Genomic DNA, 18524 nt, shown 5'->3' with positions numbered 1-18524 from the left:
CACCAGTAGCACACCTAACACGTTTTAGTTGGTAGTGAGCGTGCACGAGATGGGGCTAGCCTGAAGGAGGCCTCCTGAAATGCACATGATGTGGGCGTCGTGCCCTCAGCGCCAGGCCTTTTGGTCTGCACTTGGGGTCTGCAGTGAGATTACGGGCCAGAGCCTTCACGTGGAGATGCACGACAGCATTCATGCTTTTAAAACAGCCGTCTCTGAAAGAGTTGGGCTCTTCTGGGTATTGTTGTCATAGGTGAGACCTGGGTGGGCTCTGGGTAATGCTATCACTACCAGTGAGAGAACAACACTGTGTTGAACCGAGCTCCAGCCAACGAAGGTGATGGAGGTGGGTGGCGGGACTGTAGCAGATGGACCCTGCCATTGAGGGAGGGGACACCTGAAGGGCGAGAGCCCCACTGGCTGTACTCAAGGGACCAGCAGGAGAGCAAAGGTCTCAACAAACTTAAGAAATGTGGCATTCTCCCTGCTGGAGTCCCAGTCATGCATAATTGTTTTCCTAAAATTTTCATATTGTCTTGTCCAAATATTTTCTTGCTTTAAACTTTCAGGCCCTGGTAAACACAAGTTCGCTTAGCTCTCCTACACAGTGTGAATAATTCTCTTCATTCCTTGATATTGCTTCCTTCAGGGTATTTAAACTGTTTTTATCATCTCCCTTCAGGCTCCTTTTATCTGACAATATATATTAGACTCCTGTTTTCTCTATTTTTATGTCACAGTCTCCCATCTTGCTTTCATTTATTTGCCTATCTCTGTCTTTAAATATGTGGGCTAAGCTAGCAAACTGATATGGCATTTTGCTGAGGTAATATAACATTTCATATAAGTTTAGGTGGATAATTACTCCATCATATAAAGCCCCTCAAGATTCAGCTTGGACACCTGCTGTTCCAGTTTCTTTTACATATCCAACTTTGTTAAATTATAAAGCTACTGTTGGTTTTGTTTTGTTTTGCTTTTCATTTCAGTGAAACCTACAGAAAATGTTTGTTTTAAAAAGTTGAAATCGTCTAATTGTTTGTTTTTCATTGTTTGTTTTCATTTTAACTTGGTAGGTTTGTTCTCCCTTTTTTAAAGAGGAGGCTCTGAAAAGTCTGCAGTCCTGCAACAGGACTGGTACAGACGCTTTTGCACTTGGGCATAATCTTGTTAGCATCGCCAGGTCTTTTTACAGACATTAAGGTGCACCAATATAAATACAGTTTAAGAATTAAGACATAGCTTTGACAGCACACAAGCCAACATAAAAATCGTAGTTAAGGTGGGAAGATGAGAGGCAGCAGGCATAAGTGGAAATGAGTTCACAGGTTGCCCAGAGTTGTTGTGCAGCCTTTGTGTTTGGAGGTCTCCAGATCAGACTGGATAAAGCCCGGCACAATTTGGTGTGACCTCAGAACTGATCCAGCTTCGGGCAGAAGGTTGGACCAGAGACCTCCTGAGGTCTCTTCCAACCCAAATTATTCGATGATAAAGAGAATGGCTACAGATCTACATGATGATGTGTGGGAAATGATTAATAGCCCACAGGAGTAAGTCAGTGTGTACTGAGCCTCCTTCAATAATCATTATTATATTAGGTTTGTACAACTTCATGAAAGAAAATTGAATAGATTTTCATTTGGTGTGGTTCAACTAGCTGCTCCTGTAGTGCACACTATGGAATTTTGCTGTCCGTATGTTCAAGATGGCAAGACCAAATTTACAAACATCTATACATGTTTATGATTGAAAATAGAGCTTGATGTTGGAACCATATCACATTTTATAGGTAGCTTGCTGAGGCAAATAACCTCTGATATGACCATTTTGAATCAATCAGGGTTTATCAGTGTGAAAGGGCCAGGGACATAAAACATAATAGGGCAAAGACTCCCTGGCAAATAATCTTACTGCCTAGCTTTAAAATTATATGGCATTTTTTAATCCTATAGCAAATTCTATAGCATCTTTCAGTAAAATTGAGATTGCCTACTCACGGAGAATACACTTATGTTCCAAACAACCAACGCTGCTAGCTTTTTTTATAGATTTTTTTTTTTCAGAAGATTTTCCATCGAAGTACAAATTTAACCCAAGACTGATTGGCATATGAAGTCTGAAAAGATCATAACACTAGACAAAATAAAAATGACTTGTGAGATAATTCTAAATGTGCTTTGAATTGAGGTAGTAGGGTCAGGTATATCAGTCCACATAAAATGAGGTGAAGGATGTTGAAGTATTCAGAATGAAGCTACTGAGAAAAACCTGTTAAAATAACAGAAATCAGTCAGAGACTTATCAGAGAAAAGAACTTTAGATGTAAACATGCCTAGAGGAGAACTCCATGCCATAGAGAACTGACTGAAGAAACTGCCTCTTGACTTGTGCTTTGATCTGCAGTTCACTCAGCTCCTTTCCTCAATGCGATCTGATGTGTTGATTCCTCTAGCCACAAGTAACTGTCCATTTTCCTTCCTACCTCCCTCTCCCCCTTCTTCATCTCAAATTTCCCTCCCTCCCTCCCTCCCTCCCTCCCTCCCTTCCTCCCTTCCTTCCTTCCTTCCTTCCTTCCTTCCTTCCTTCCTTCCGTCCTTCCTTCCTTCCTTCCTTCCTTCCTTCCTTCCTTCCTTCCTTCCTTCCTTCCTTCCTTCCGTCCTTCCTTCCTTCCTTCCGTCCTTCCGTCCTTCCTTCCTTCCTTCCTTTTTTCTCTTTTTCTCCTTCTTTCACACTCCCTGATTCCCTTCCTTCCTCCCTCCCACCCTTTTCCCTTCCTTTCCCTTCCCTTGCCTCCCAAACACCCAATATGTTCCTACAATAGTACAGACAGAAAGGGAATGGTCCGTAACGTCACTAATAGGTCAAGAAAAAAACTAGCATGTATCACATGGGAGCACAGTACTCAGTATAGGTATTTGTATTACTATTATTATTATTATTATTTTCCTTTTAAGTTAGAATAATATGTAAATAAAAGAAGTAATAGAAGTATGAAAGTCCAGAGTGCTGCATGAATAATACTTCTGTAGTTTTTTACAATGATTTTAAGAGTGTTTCAGATGGCTCGTACAGCTGCCTCTTCATGGGCTGTATAGGAAACCATACCCAGTTCTGTCCAGATATTTAAAGTATTCATTTAGCATTTTCTGCGAAGGAAACGTTCCTGACAATCCAACACACTGGTGAAAGGAACCTCAGAAGACTGAAGACAGACAGCATTGCTGAGTTAACCTGAAAAGGTCTAGTATATATAGTTGCTTATGTTTCATAGACGAGTCAACTGAGAACATCAAGTCTAATGCACTTTAAAATTATTAGAAAAAAAATATTAATTGTCTTATGTCTAGAGAGTATGGTATATTCAGCAGCAGGGCCTTTTGTTTTCTTTTTATGTATGGTGCTAAAATAATTGAGCAATGAAAAATCCTGTTTAGGACTGTAATAACAATTAATCAAAATTAGGCATGTTATAAAACATGGCTTGGATGTTCATCCGATGCAAATCAGTTCTTGTTTGAAATCAAAAGAGCTGTGGCAATTTATGCCAGCAAAGGGCTTGGCTCTTTTTCTTTTGAATGAATAATATACCCCAACTATTCATTTTTCTTTCTTATAATAAGTGCCAGATTTCAACCTGTTCATTCACAAAGCTGTGGAATACAACCAGTTTTAAACGTCCCTGTCTCACATAATTCAGTGCCTTCTAGGATAGGGTTTGTCATTGTCCATTTTTCTCTTTTCTCCTAAGTGTCACTCAGGTTAAAAAATGTAATTGTGAGTTTAATCATGCTGCTAGTCTGACTTTAAAAGTTAAGTAGGACTGGAATCTTTATTTCCTTATGCCTCCAAAAATCTGGTGTAATGTTCATGAAGTCATGAGTGTTATAGTAACGTGAGGTAACACCTGCCTTTGGATATTCAGTTACATGAAAGAAAACAGCAGGTCTAGACTGAGGAGGAGGTCTTTCTTGGAAGAGAAGAATATTGTAGGAAACAGTGCTGCAGCATTGTAGCACTAGCATAGCAGATTTTAGCGGGAGACATTATTAGGGGAAAGGGGATTATATTTTAAAACAAAACTGATCTCATTCATTCCTTCATACATTTCCATAAACACGTACACACACCAAGATGTGTGTGTCCAGTAGTCTGTCTACCATTGGAGCACCAAGATGCTGGTATGCAGACAGGCAGACCAGCGTTCTCTGTGGTGACACAGAGGCCAGTTCCTCTTCACATCTTCTGGGTTCTTCTTAGGTTGCTGATTTTGGATACAGCTTTTTTGGTCCTCTACAAATTGACAGGGATTGGTCTCTGTGTCCTGTCCCACCTATGAGTCACCAGGTTTTATTCACTATCGTTTATTTCCCAGGCTGAGAAAAAAACATGCAGATGTTCTGGCATCTTGATGACCTCCTGATCTAAGTGACATCAGCACGTGTCACTCTTCTAGCCCTTCTCTTGCCATTTGCTCCTTCTGGTTCTCCCACACCCATACACCTTTATCCCTACCAACCTAAACATCCCTACTGCAGTTCTCTACAACATGAGACAGATGCCGTTCCCCGAATATTTAATGTAGACATTTATGATGAACTGTGATGCTGAAAGTTATGTTAATAGGGGCATTACAGAACTGGTATTCAAATCTTGTCATAAATTGTCATATTAAATATCAGTATATCATTACTGCTATATTATTTCCCACTAGAAGGAATATTGCAATAGCAAGACTATTATGGGCTTGAATCAAAGGTACATTAAGCTTGTTTTTTAATCTGCAGTTGACTGTACCTCTTAATGTGGACAATTGCTGCTAAGAAGTATTAGCATAATCTGCATCTCTTCTTGTTCTTGGGACAGAATTAATCTCATCTAATCACAGACATCTGCAGTGCTGTCATTTACTTTTGAGCTACCCACCTGAAGTTTATGTTATTGGTGAAGAGAAATGGGTACTTCTAGGATGCAGTTTATGTGACCTATCTTAGAAGTCTACTTTAGCATAAGAAAAATAGCAACCAAAAATGTTTATTTTCCCCACTGGTTATAAAAGAAGCCTAGAGAAAGTAGTTCAATTTTATAAATTTACATTTAACCAGTAAACATCAACCTAGATGTCTGCTTTTACAATAATGTCCCCACAACCATCATTGTGACTAGGTATGGACAAAATAAATTTGTCAGCTGCCCCAGAAGAGTCTCATCAGTGATGGAAATATTTCTGTAATATAAAGAATTTGAATTAAAGTGTCTTTTCTATATGTGTAGGATGGAAGGATCGGCTTCCTTTTGAGTGCAATTAAGTGCATTTCCATTTAGTGCAGAGGAACAAAATCCATTTACATGAGGAGAGGATTTTATCCAGAATCTCTCTCTTCATTTATTTATTTATTTTGCCTAGCACATGATAAAAGTCTATCAAATGTTGCCTGCACATGACAACATTTTGTATTCAATTTTCACCTTAACGGTAACTAAATCAATAACCTGTTTAGCTCCTCTAGCAGGTGGAGATCAGCACCCATCACAGTTATCAATGGCAATTGCATTGTAGCTGCTGTATTTTTAGTATTTCTGTTTTCAGTGGTGACTACCGCAGTTTTGAATGACTTCTGTTCTTGCTAGTTTTGAGTCTCATTTTTTACCTTTTCTTTTCCACAGGACTCATTCCTGTCTTTCTTATATACTCTGTGTCATCACTGCTGGTATGTTGTAATGGCTGTGCAACTACTTTTAAGTGTTATGGCCCAGAATTGCAAGTGTGACTACTAATTTTCAGTGCTTACTCATGAATACTTGAATGAGGCTTTATATTCGATGTTTTCTGACCATCAGGTACTATAACTCAGAGCATGTATTTTGGTGTACATGCATGGAGACTTTTAGCATGGAATTCAGATTTGGCCACCTACTTGTAGGTGTCTCCTGAGACAGTGTAGGTGTCCAGAGATGAGCTACATGTCTTAACTCCCTCTTCAGTTTATGAGGTGTTAGAGCTCAACTCAGATGTCTCAACATATGCATCTGCTGGGACTCAGCTATCTAGATGTAGGTGTCTAGCGCTTGGGGTATTCCACCCGGTATCCAGCCAACACCGCAAAATGGCACAGGTCTTACTGATGACATGTCTGACAGCTCCGTAAGGGTGTTAGAATATCTTAGTGGGTCTAAAATGGTGCTACATGCCTACGTTTTGGTAACCGAGTCTTGCTCCCGTTGCTTTTGAAATTCTTGGACAAAAATACTGGGCAGGTTTATTTTAGAGCCCCATTTCACTAAGGTAAAGGAGGAGATAAATTGTCATGAATGGGATTCCCTTTGAATGCCTCAAGGTTCATTTCTCTACTTTCAGTAGAGCCACCTTTCCCACCCCCTCAAGACGTGAAACCCCAAGCTCTTTTCAATATGTGTAATTATTGTTAAATCTGATCCAGATGTTAAGAAATACAAACTGTTATTAAAAGCTGAGTGGAAACATTTCAGCAAAATGCAGTGAAGATGGTCACAAATACATATTGTTCAATGCTGCACTGCAAGTGCTGAAGTATTCAGTTTTTGACTGTAACACACATGTTAACAAACCAAGTCTGATTCTTTTTTTCTTTTTTTTTTTTAATTTCTTCTGCTATTTTTAGTGTTAATTTCTTCGTACAAAAGACCCTAGCAAGTCATTCACTTGTGAAGTTCAAAGAGCTTGCCTACAGGAAAAACTGAGTTCTTTGAAAAAGCGTGTAGGATCAGGAACACTGGTTAATATTTACTGGTTTACAACGGCAGATGATAAATAATAATCGGTTGCACAGCAACATATAAGTCAGACTATTGCACAGAACTAAAATTAGTCCTGGAGACTTTCCTCTGTTCATAAGAGATTCTGCTGAATATGATAAAGAAAAGAGGGGATGGGAAATAAGGGATCCTTCAAAATAAGAGTTGACAACAAAAAGCGGGTTTGTACCATGTGGCATTTGAAATGGAGAGACAGTTGTGTGAGAAGAGTTAAACCTGTCCATAGGACAAAGCTCCTGGAAGCACGCTCAGTCACAGAGATATGCTGCAGAGAGAACTCCTACCCAAGTAAACGAAAATGGACAACAGCACAAGTATTCAAGGGCAAGCCTGGTGGTAATGTGAACAGTGTGTTTGAGAGGCAGGCCTAACAAAGACTATTCAATTTGTGGGAGCTACTATCACTGCATGAAATAGATTTCGTAACTGCTTTTATAGAGCCTTTTGTAAAAGAATAAGAATATGCCATGGCTCTGCCCCATGTACTTCCCATCATCCCAAGTCCTTATTGTGCAAAGATGCTGAATGTAGATAAAATAAAATTAAAAAAAAAAAAAAAGTGGTTAACTTCCTTTTTAAGAAGATCTCTTGGATATTTTTTTTTCATTACTCTTTCTTCAGGGAAGAACTTGCAACATCTATTGAGTAGGAGCTCCGACAAAAATTGAAAAATTGGGAAACAAAAAGTGGGAAGGGGGAAGTCCTTGAACTACTTTTCTCAGTGATGCTTCCCATCATGTTGGCTCTATTCTTTTAATTAGTACCACCACGGGTGCTTAGATCCTTGTTCAGCATCAAGACAAAAACTACGGTTTTAGCTGCAATGCAGAATATTGATTGCAGGTTCTGTTATCTTACACCAGTATTCTTGTGTCACTAGTTCTACACATATATTGCTTATAAATATCTTCCTCCTACTGTATTCAACACTGAAACTTTGCACACCTATGGCCAGGTCTTGCTTTCCTTATGTACACAATGCATTAGTGCCAATGGCTAATTAGCAACTGGCTGCAAGATCAAGCCCTGAAATTTGAAACTTTCCGAAATCCATAGTCAATAAAATCAACATTGTCAATCCCATAATTTCTTCCATCCACACCCAGGGCACTGAATAACACATTTGGAATAGCGCAATACTTAGTGAAATCTTTATTTTTTACATGATGACTGCTGCCCCGTAAGGAGTAAGGCATTAGGTGGTTTCTATTATTTCAGCATTCTCAGGCAGAATGTGTAACTTTGTAAGGACAAACCTTTCTTTGCTTCAAGATCTCCCTTTTAGAAGCTGTATCACAGGCTCCCTTCCAACCTTAATCTGAACTAGATTACAGTGCATAGTGATAGAGAACACAGAAAGGAACCACACTGTGATCCTATATCAGGACCTGTCTGGATATGTGCCTTCACAGCATTCTTATGTTTTTGTGGTCCAATGTGTGCAAATAAAATGTCTAGATGTTGTTATGCTGCATATTTCATGTCAGAAATGCTGGGAAAGTATGCAGAGATGGGGAGAGAATTCATTCTGCAAATGGCCGACAAGAGCTATGTACATCATCTAAACTCTATCCCAAGTCTATCCCATGCATGACTTAAATAACTGAAGGTACTCTGTTGGCTGTCTACATAGAATAACAAACTTTACCAACATCTTTAAAAAGAGAATTTAAAAGTATGGACAGGAATTCAAAATATGGCAGTGGAGCTGTTATTCCGAGATGTTTCACCCAACCCCGAATCTGTGGAACTAGTGGAATGGCCAGGGGGAAATGGGGTTCCTTACCTGCCCTAACTCAAGCAGCTATAAACTTGAAGACTCAATCTGTATGAACCATCACAGGCTTCTTTTATAGTCAGGGTGTGATTCATGTCACACTAACATAGAAACTTTAAAAGTAGCTCCCAGGAATCCAAAGTTTCAGAAGTCACCTGCTTACAGCCTTCTGCATTGCATACTTCCAGGACCCTGTCCTTACACTCATTAAGAGTTTTCTAATGATTTCTTTCAAGTGCTCAAAGATAATTAATATTCAATAATATTAATGAGCACACTGTCACTGTTGACAGATGTGGTAGTGATTCAAAGTCTTACTTCCAAGACCTCTGAATGCTCAGGAAGGTGGAGACTCCAAAGATAAGGTGCTTCCATATACGAACTGACACTGAGTGATTTACACAAAGGCATTAGATGATAGGAGAAGGAGGCAGTCTAAGTCTAATGTTCTTATAGGCATTGCTCTATAACGGTATTTGGGTATTCTATGGGAGTCCACAAAATCGATGCTCAGCTAAAACATTGCTGATTCTGTAACACTGGCATGTATGTGATTCTCATTCTTTGGATCCAGTCATTTTGTACCTGCTGTAACTTGGTGTCAATAACATGACCCAGTCCCAGGGTTTGCCACATACCTGACCTTTCGCAGGGATTTTCACAATAATGAGTACAATTTCTTGTAGTTGAAGCTTATTGCCAAACTTCATCAAAGTGTCTTGGGGCTGTATTTTGACTGTTTCCTAGCTGCCTAAGCAGTCTTGCAAGACAACTCTTGCATGGGGTGCCTTGCCCTGGAGGCACTGGGAATGTTTTTCTGTTGACTGTATATGGAGCCAAGACCTAGAGCTTGTTGATAAAGTGAGTTAGCCACCTGCTAGGTTGCCACTACTTCTGCAAAGCTGCAAAGCTTTCTGAGCTTTGGCCTCATAGTAGTTATAAGGACTACAGTTCAGCACCTCGATCGGGTTGTCTGAACAGGGCTCTCAAAAATCAATTGACAATAAAAAAATCCCTCAGTGGACTTCATGAGCTAGCTCTTTTCTTCCTCTAATTATTAAACTCTCTTACTTTGGAAAACAGGTTTCATGGCTTAGTTAGGAACTACTACTCTTTTTACCCACAGTATGCTTTAGATTGACTTTTCATTTCACAGTATCAAAGTGAGCAAATGCTCTTGTGCAACCAAGCCTTCCCATACAGTAACAGCATCGCCAGCTGCCTTTTTTTGGGATCAAGTAACAAGGACATGTTTACACAACAAATGAACATGAGAGCTATATATTATTTCTCAGTAAACAGAGATGTAGCAACCCCTCAGCACTCTAAATTGGTTTCTTAATAGTAAATAGACCAATCTCTCACTTTGTCAGTCAGCAGCGGAATCTGATATTCCCTGCACTCTGGCTCTGATAATATTGTTTATTATATACCCCCAGAGGCTGTTTCCATGCTGATCTAACAGGCGTTAACATCAACCAATCCACTTGGTAAATAGCTCTGAGATGCTTTATTGCCCGGCTCCCTGCTATTCTGCTTTACTTCCGTGTAACACCAGCCACTTTTAACCTTCTAGTGACAGAGGAAATAAGTTATGGAAAGTCTCTTTCCTGGAAACAGAGAAGTGCTGAAGAGCTGTTTTCATTTCATTTCTTTCAGAGAACAGTTTGGTGCCCAAAAGCAGTGGTGGTGTTGAAAGCTAAAGGCTAGTGCTTGAATAGGTCTAAAGTGTCCCAACTGTACTAAATGCAAAGGAGCTACAGTGACTTACACCAGCCAATGTGACAGCCCAGAGCTCAGGGCTGTAACACTGCATCCTTTTTCTCTGGGGTCAGCTCCGTGCCAGAGGTATCCCGGGCATCAGGGGAGCACAGCCCTCCAGCTCCCACGTTAGCAGCGCTGGGTGGAAAAATGCCCCACGTCCTGGGAAGGGGAGGATATTATGCCACAGCGTCATGGCTGTAGAGGATGTCAGAAACCTCCTCTAAAGGCAGATGGAGACCTATGGATATAAGCAGGATAGAAAGCACAGCTTCAGGACTTGATGTACAGGACTTGATGACTACATCAGTGCATCCCTTCTGTGAGTGAGGAAAATAAGGCATCTTAAAGGTATTATAAAATGAATGTTTTGAGCAAGAAAAAGGGGTAACCATAGCCTCACTGTCCTAAAACTCCAATTTCCCTGCGGGCACAGACAGAAAGAGCCCTTGCCATTAATGCCAAAACTCATGTCCTGCTCTGGATCCAGGTGTGACAGGAGGATAGCACCACCACCTTTCCCAGTGCTGGTGAATGTCGTTTCTGCAGTTCTGTTGTGAAACAATTGCCTTTAGGCAAAAGTAGCTGGGTTAGAATAAACTGACATTGAAAATTGCCACAAACACTGCTCAAGTGGTGGATGGAGATGGTAACATCTGGCCGGTGGGTGGCAAAAGGAGTCGAGGCAGCATGGGGAAGGCATGATGAGGCATGATGGGGAAGCTTGTCTGTTCTTCTCTTGTCTGTTCTTCTCTTGTCTGTTCTTCACTTTGAGGACCAATGAAACCGGAAGATTAGCTAGGAAATGCTTACTCCATGGTGGAAAGGCTGGTGAAGGGGACAGCTGGCTACAATATCCGTGTTGACACTCCTCACCTCTTCTCCCACGTTCACTTAGTGCTTCCTTCCCTGCCCCTCTTGTCTGTAGGTTTAACTCGGACTCTCTCAGATTTAACTTTTCCTGTGTATCAAGAAATGTCTCTATGCCTTCAAATCCCTGAATTATTCTTCTTTCTCCACTCCTTCCTTTCCCCAATCTTTCTGCGAAGAAGCCAGTCTCTTGTGTCATCCCAACATACCTAAATTTCTTCTGCTAAACCATGAGCTAGACCTTTGTTTTTTTAGTTGTTTCTAATCTGTTTTGCAAAGCCAGGATGCAGTTTGAAAGGCCTCTATAAATAACAGCAGAAAACAAACACAATCTCTGATGCTTTTAACTACATTCAAAATTAACTTGGCTGGAAAATCCAAGCATATTGCTCGGGGGGAAAAAAGGAGAAAAAAAAAGGAAATCTCTTTTTGTCTAAACGCGTCCTTAAATTAGGCTGTAAGTATATCTTAGCACCTAATGTGCTTAAGAAGTGCTACATGTGGGGGCTTAATACCTCGATTATTGGAAAACAGGTACTCGAGCTGAATGTGACCAGGAAATTTTCACTCGTGGTATTTCTTGGTCACACCAATAGATGGCAATCCATCTTCACTCCCCTTCACTTCTTCAAAAGTGAACTAAAAGGTGAGGAGGAAATGGAGAAAACAATTTTTCTCAAATGCTTTCTCCCTTTTATGTGTCAGAGTTTCAAAGCTAAATGTTCAGATGCCCTGGAAATGAGAAATTATCTGAAAACTAGTACACTGCATGCTACCACAGCACAAATTACCCCATGCTGTCCTGTCAGATTTAATCTGCCTGACTCATTCTTGGAAGGGATGATATGGGATTTAGTTACCATGTGAGCTAGTAAACTGAGATTAGCAGTGTTCATGACACTATTGCGTATTTTAATCTATGATTCAGTTTATTGCCTGAGTCACACATTGTGAAATCTTCAATAGATATCAAAAAGGTAAAATAAATATATATAAGAAAAACAGTCTTAAGTCATATAAAAGGTTCCCAATCTTTCCATCTGATTCTGCACTGTGTTACAGTACTGTAATTCAGGAATAACAGCAAAGAAAATATCTCAGTGTCAGATTAGCAGGTGTGATGACAGAATTAAACCCTGGCTGTTAGCTTGTTTGCTCTGCTGCGATTGTAGGAGCATTTATGGGGTTCAGAGCTGCTTTTTTTTTTTTTTTTTTTTTTTTTTTTTTCTGTTTGATGGCCTCAGCTTTGCTTGGAGCATCTGATTGCTGAATTTATTTAACCTTTCCACTCCCCTTATTTACTCATATACTACCACTGCATGCACTGAGCCAATGGGCATATGTGATTTGTTTAGGAAATACTTCCTACAAGAACTAAATTCTTTACTGATGATTTAGTTAAAAAGTGAAAAATAAAACCAAATGGATGCCTTTGCTTTGAATGTGCAGTTCTCTCCATACTGAAGTAAGCTGGGGCCACAAGTTCATTTCATTTGGAAAATAATATTTATTTCCAGGGTGTTCCAGGGTGCTCTCCTTGCTCCCCAGCACAAAGAAAGCCATGCAAAGGGGACAGCAGTTGCTCTCTCTGTCCAGGTAGCAGTCTCTGGATGAAATGTGTGGATGCCAGGAGGCAGGATCCTGGCTGGAAAAGTGGAGGAGTGTCACTGGGAGTCACCCAGCCCTGCCACAGCTGGCCACAAGGGCTTGGGGCTGCAGCAGCACTCGTACCAAAGGCTGCTTTGCTTTTCTCCTACAGCATTTGCACTGGGCTCTGGCTTGCTGAAGGTTGGTGGGGTCTCCTCAGTCTGCCAGCCCCAAGCTGTTTGGAAAGAAGTCATGCTCTTGGACACTGCAAACTTGTTTCTGTTGAATTCCCAGCATTCTGTAATTTATTCTGTCCTCCAACAACAACCCAAATACTCCAAGTCAGGAAAGAGGCTTTAATCTACAGCCATTGTTAACCAGAGAATGCAGGTAGTGCTGAAAATAAATTGTGTCTACTTGTGTGAAAACAGAGCTTTCTTATGCATCCCTCCTCTTTACCAAAAAGAGTGCTCAGGAAAAGCTATCTACTTGAAGTTGCGTGTATTTGTTTTTGTGGGGTGCTCTTAGCTGATGCTGGAGTGGGTATTGCAGTTACTAGAGGCAGACAGAGCTGGTGGAGCACAAAGCTAAAAGAAAATGAAGTTTAATTCAGCATTTACTCATTCTTAAGGTTTCCAAGAGTAAACACTGTGCTTTCTGGGAATAAGATGGCCTCTGGCCTTCAGGTACAGAAAGCAGCGTAAAGCACTTTGCAACTTTCATGGGATTTCTGCTCTGAACGGACCCTGCCGTCTCACGTAGACATTTCAAGCATTGCCCACATGTCAGAGGTTAGGTGTTTTTTCTCTAATGAGATGTGCCATTTACCTCCAGAAGGAATATGATTTTACCTCTTTGCATTTTATGAAGCTTTTCCCTTTAAAGAAAAATAAACTAAAAGAAAATTAAAAAAGAAAAGACAAAAAGAAAAAAAAAGAAAAGAAAACATGCCAAGGATTATGTGAAGTGTGGACAGAACACACAAAACCCGGTTTTCAGCTTCACAGCCGAATTGCCATAATCTGAAGCCAATACCAGCCGAACTGCTGCAGGGCTGCTGGTTAAGCCTCGATGCCATTCCCTCTCATCTTTGACCCAAAGGGATTGATTACCTACTTCTGGAGTATTAGTCTGTTTGCTGAGCAGTTCGCAGCAAAACTGTGAGCATGAACTTTTTCTTGCCTAAAAGAACGGAGGAGAACACTGAGCCTGCTCTCATGGCTCCTGTTTAATTGCTGATATGGGGGATTTTGCCAGCTCTGCAATGAATGGTGGCACAATTTGAGAGAACACTTCTTCCATGAAAAAAGTAGGGGGTGGAATACAAAGAGGAAATGGGAAAAGGGGCAAACGCTAGCGTTATTTTCCTGTTTTTGGAGACACGTTTGCTAATACAGCTAATAAATATTGACAAGGCACAAGTCTCCCTGCTTCCCTGAGGCAGTTCCCCAGCAGATCCATAGCACTCTGATCTGAGTGAAAGGGAGTCAGCATCATTAATGGCAGCATTCTCCAGATACACGCTAATTAATCAAGCATGTTACAACGAGTTAATGAGTATAAAATTAATAGGGTATTTTTGCTACCTCTCGTAGACGTTTGCGAATAATCTGTGTGTTTATTCCTGGAGCTATAGAACAAAGTTCAAAGACTGCTAAGTCAAGAGTTTGTTTTGTTTTGTTTTATCATTTATTTATTTGTCGGTTTTGTTTTTGTTCAATTTCAGTGAACTTTGAAGCAGTATCTTGTAGTATAAGCAGAGCAGAGAAATGTGGCCTGGGTACAAGACTCAGCTTTAAAGTCAGGCTGCAAATCTGCTGCATGACCTTTACCAGTTACTCCACCTCTTGTGCCTCAGTTTCCCCCAAAGATCCTTCCATTTCTCTTCAGGGTATGGGCTTGCCTATTGTGGGTGTTATAGCACAATGTGACAGGCTCAGACTTGTAATCACAGGCTGGTAAATTCTTGGGCAGAGATCATGGCACAGTGTACATTGCTGCCATGCACACGCTTGCTCGGTCTCACTGCAGACCGTGACTTCTCTCCTGTTTTCGTTCTGGGTCCTTTCTGAGCACAGATTGCCAGTCCCACCTAACAAGGGCAAAAGGACTAAACACAAGCAGTTTACAAAATAAATGCAGAAAATCTCAGTTCATGCAACATTAAGTTTACAGTATGAATGCTCTTTCAGTGTTGCTAGCTCAGCCTCACTGCTGTTTATTTCATATCATGCTTCCACATTTATTGTATGAGCTTGAAAAGGAAAAACTAGCTTAAGGAATGTAACTTCACCTGTCATCTGGGGAAAGTTACCTTGTTAATTTTCTATTGTTCAGCATTCTGAGCTCTTGAGGAAAAGCATCAGGAGATTTATCCCTGCCAAAGGATATGGCCTTTGGTGAACTGAAAAACACAGCATGCAGTTTCTCTCTTAAACTCATAATGTTGTATTGCTTATTATATTTATGCAAATGTCCTCCAGCATAGAGAAAAAAACCAGGAAGGTTCACAGGCAAACTCGTGGGGATTGTATCAGTTCATTCTCCAAAGAAATACATGCTGCCACACAAGCACAGCTTTTCTCATAGCGGAGGAATAGGAACAATCCTTTTGTCATCTTGGCAGAAATTCCTGTCAAATGAAAGCTACATCGTCCACTGGCAGGGGCAACGGAGACATGATTGGTCCCACAAGTAGAAATTGGAGTTATTCTGAGTCATCACTCCTACCAAAATGTGTCTGTTCAGCCAGGGTTCTGTATACAGGGAGAGGAGTGATAGACAGTCATACTACTTCTATTCTCAGTCTAAGTTGAGACCACCAACTTTAAAATGTCACAGCTCTTATTTATGTAGCATATCCCCAGGCAGAGCTGAGTTTCTGTGCATTCCCTAAATGTAGGTTTCCATAATATTACGTATACTGATGTCTTCAACATGTTAGCTTGGCTCTGATTCTTCTGCGTTTATAGTATTGCTGGGTCTGGGGAAAAAGTCCCTTTAAGGAAGAAAGGTCTATAAAGAAGAAGCAAGATACTGATCCCTTAAGAACCAGAAGGGAGATATAGGATCCACTGCAACCCCTAAGAAGAGATTACACAAATCAACTTTTGCTGCTGGGGAGGGGAGAGGGAACATTGCAGGGGAGCTGGTAAAATAGTTTCTGAGAAAAGCAGAATACTTCTGTGACGCCAAGGGCAAGCCCCTTTTCTTTCATGCTATCCCTCAATGCTTTTCCCAACTTCCTTTCCTGATATCTCTTATGTCAGCAGTAAAATAAAATTTATTGAAGGTTTGGAGGTACTGGCTGTCTCTTCATTTTCCCCAGTGTTTCCATGGCTCAGCATACCACATTCTTCCTCTTCAGCCTTTAAATCCACTTCTGCTCCCTTTCAGGAAAACCTTTGGTGCTTTCAGAGTATCTCTGGTGAATTTTACTGATCTGCTTTGGCTGTTTTTCTCAAAAAGGCTGCCTCTTGCATTTGTAGCTCTCTCCTCGAGCTCCTGTGAGTAAACTTAAGATGGCAGTTTGTGTCCAGGAAATTTTCCAAAAGGGTCTTATTTATACACACCCTTTCTGCCTAAGCAGCAGGGCTCTAAAGTATTCCAGCAAGGATGGAAATATCTCAGTAATGGAGATGGGATGCACAATTTATTGTTGTTTCGTATTTTTATTCTGCTAAGAATATCTGATACTTCCTGTAATAAGACTGTGCCTGTAAGTGCAGCACTGTCTGCTTGGGGACAGGGTGTGCAGGGTACCAGAAAGGAAAACATGAACTTTGTCCTTCCTGTACTCTTCCTAATATCTTTGTGCCTTAGCAGTTCCCTGGGCAGCAGCTTCCAGCAGACCTGGACTATGGTACGGGGGGTGGACACAAACGCAGAAGAATTACTGGGGCTGGACAAGGAAATGATGAAGAATGAGTGCAAACAGGACCCAGAGGATATGGGTTGGAATTAGAAGGCAAGGAGCAGGTCTCTGGTGCACTGGAGGTGAGGTGGGGATGCACTGGACAAGGATCCAAGTTGGGAGGGACCTGGGATCAACCAGGCAAGGAGCCTGGAGCAGGAGATGGAGCAGGGAAATGGGAAGTGGACGTGGCTGGTCACTGACAGCAAGGATTGGGGCGAGGAGCCTGAATGGAAACTGGTGTGGCGAGGGTGAGAAGGCGGCATGGAGCAAACCATATGGAGTGGGATGGACAGCAAGAGGAGAGCAGAGCAGAATGAGACAGGCTGCAGCAGATGAAGGGAAGGGCAGGCAGTTCTGTGCTCGCTGCTCGCCTTCCAGCACATGGCAGGAGCACAGGCTGGGCTTCCAGCCCACGTTCCCTTCTTCTCCTCACCCGTGAAGTCTTCCAGAAAAGTGTCTTCTCCCCTGTTCATGCTTTACGTCAAAGTTGACAACCAGCTATTGCTATCAATTACTCTGTTAGTCTGAATGGTTGAAAGCTGCCTGGTATACCTAGGGGATCCAACCTCTGGATCTGTGGAATTGACACCACGCAATAGAAAGGTTTCTGGCTTTTCTGACTGTGCAGTTTTTCCTGCACATTGCAGTACTTAATACTTCCTCCAGATGCCATTCCTTCATTTGCACATTTCAAATTAATCTCTTGGCCATTTTCACAAGCTGAATGTAGTCTGTTTATTTAGTTGGATAAATGTCTGATCTAAAATCTCATTACCCCAACAATTACCTTTGACACTGCAGATGAACAAAGTCTCTTTGCTGTGTAAATTACAAAATGACACCAAGTCCTTTCCAGTTCTGAGAGGGCACTTTTGAAAGACATTCAAAATGCAAAATATCAGTTAAAGTCATTAATATTTCCATGGTGGGTACAGTTCAGATTGGACTGCCCGGATATCATCTGCTGTAGGATTTTTCTATATATCCTCATGATAAAGCTCTCCCTACATATCATATTCACGACATTAATCATTCTACTTGATAATTCTTTCAGCTCTCACTGTGTGGCCTTTCCCTGGCAAACTGCAAAATGAACAACAAGAACAAGGACTGATCTTCAGAGGAATGGAAAGTAAGAAGGTGATTCCATTTTTCGCAGCACTCCCATCAGAATGCCTTTAATTATCGATCACCTTATTAACCAACATTAAGCAATTTAATGCAAAACATGATTTGCAGTGCCAGAAATTTAGATTCGGGTCCTGATTCCCTCCTCCCCTTCTCCTGTATTCTCTCTGATGTGGTAAAAAGTCTCTCTGTCGAGTGACTGAGCACAAAGCTGAACATTTCAAAGGAGCCGAAGTCCCGTTCTAGTCAGTGGTGTTCAGGTGGTTCTGACACTTTGCTGTTTTGAAAATTCAGCCAGAATCTTTCTGAAGTGACAGGCATTGGCATCTCTAGTGTTTGGTTTCCCATTCCCACAGGTCCTTTTACAAGTATTATCCAAACGCGGTACTGCTTGGAAGGGGGAGCTTTTTTAATGGGCTGTGTTTGTTCAGAGAACCTGTATAAGCTGGTAACATGAAAGTATGTGTGCATAGAAGAAAAAGCGCTTCGCATGAAGTTTTCCATTCATGTAGCTGTGTTCTGACATTCTTTCAAAATAAATGGAGCTACATAGTTTTTCCCACTCAGTAGAGAAACAATTGGATTTCAAATAGACATGCCGGAGTCTTGGTTACTCAGATGTACTTCCTTTATGTTACAGCATCACTTCTAAATCTGTAGGGCTGTTCTGGCTATCCAGGTCACTGGCAGCCTCAT

At 41.1% G+C, this 18524-nt stretch overlaps 1 protein-coding gene across 3 annotated transcripts in view; it reads left to right on the top strand.

Moving 5' to 3' along the window:
• The window catches only part of LOC310892139 (uncharacterized protein), a 66702-nt gene that overhangs the window by 12360 nt on the left and 35818 nt on the right, over positions 1-18524 (top strand). For 2 of the 3 annotated variants that reach the window (XR_014577894.1, XR_014577897.1), the window contains exons 1-2: positions 16539-16780; positions 17755-17832. Coding sequence is in view for 1 of the 3 variants with exons in the window: in XM_083819498.1 (XP_083675624.1) it covers positions 16708-16780; positions 17755-17840 (159 nt within the window). In the remaining 2 variants the exon portion in view is untranslated. Of the gene's footprint in view, positions 16781-17754; positions 17841-18524 lie in introns of those variants that run through there. The other variant, XM_083819498.1, reaches the window with a different exon arrangement.

The sequence above is a fragment of the Anser anser genome (assembly GCF_964211835.1).
Source record: "Anser anser genome assembly, chromosome: 1".
Lineage (NCBI taxonomy): Eukaryota > Metazoa > Chordata > Aves > Anseriformes > Anatidae > Anser > Anser anser.
Note: the sequence above shows the minus strand (reverse complement) of the source record. Positions and strands in the feature narration are given on the sequence as shown.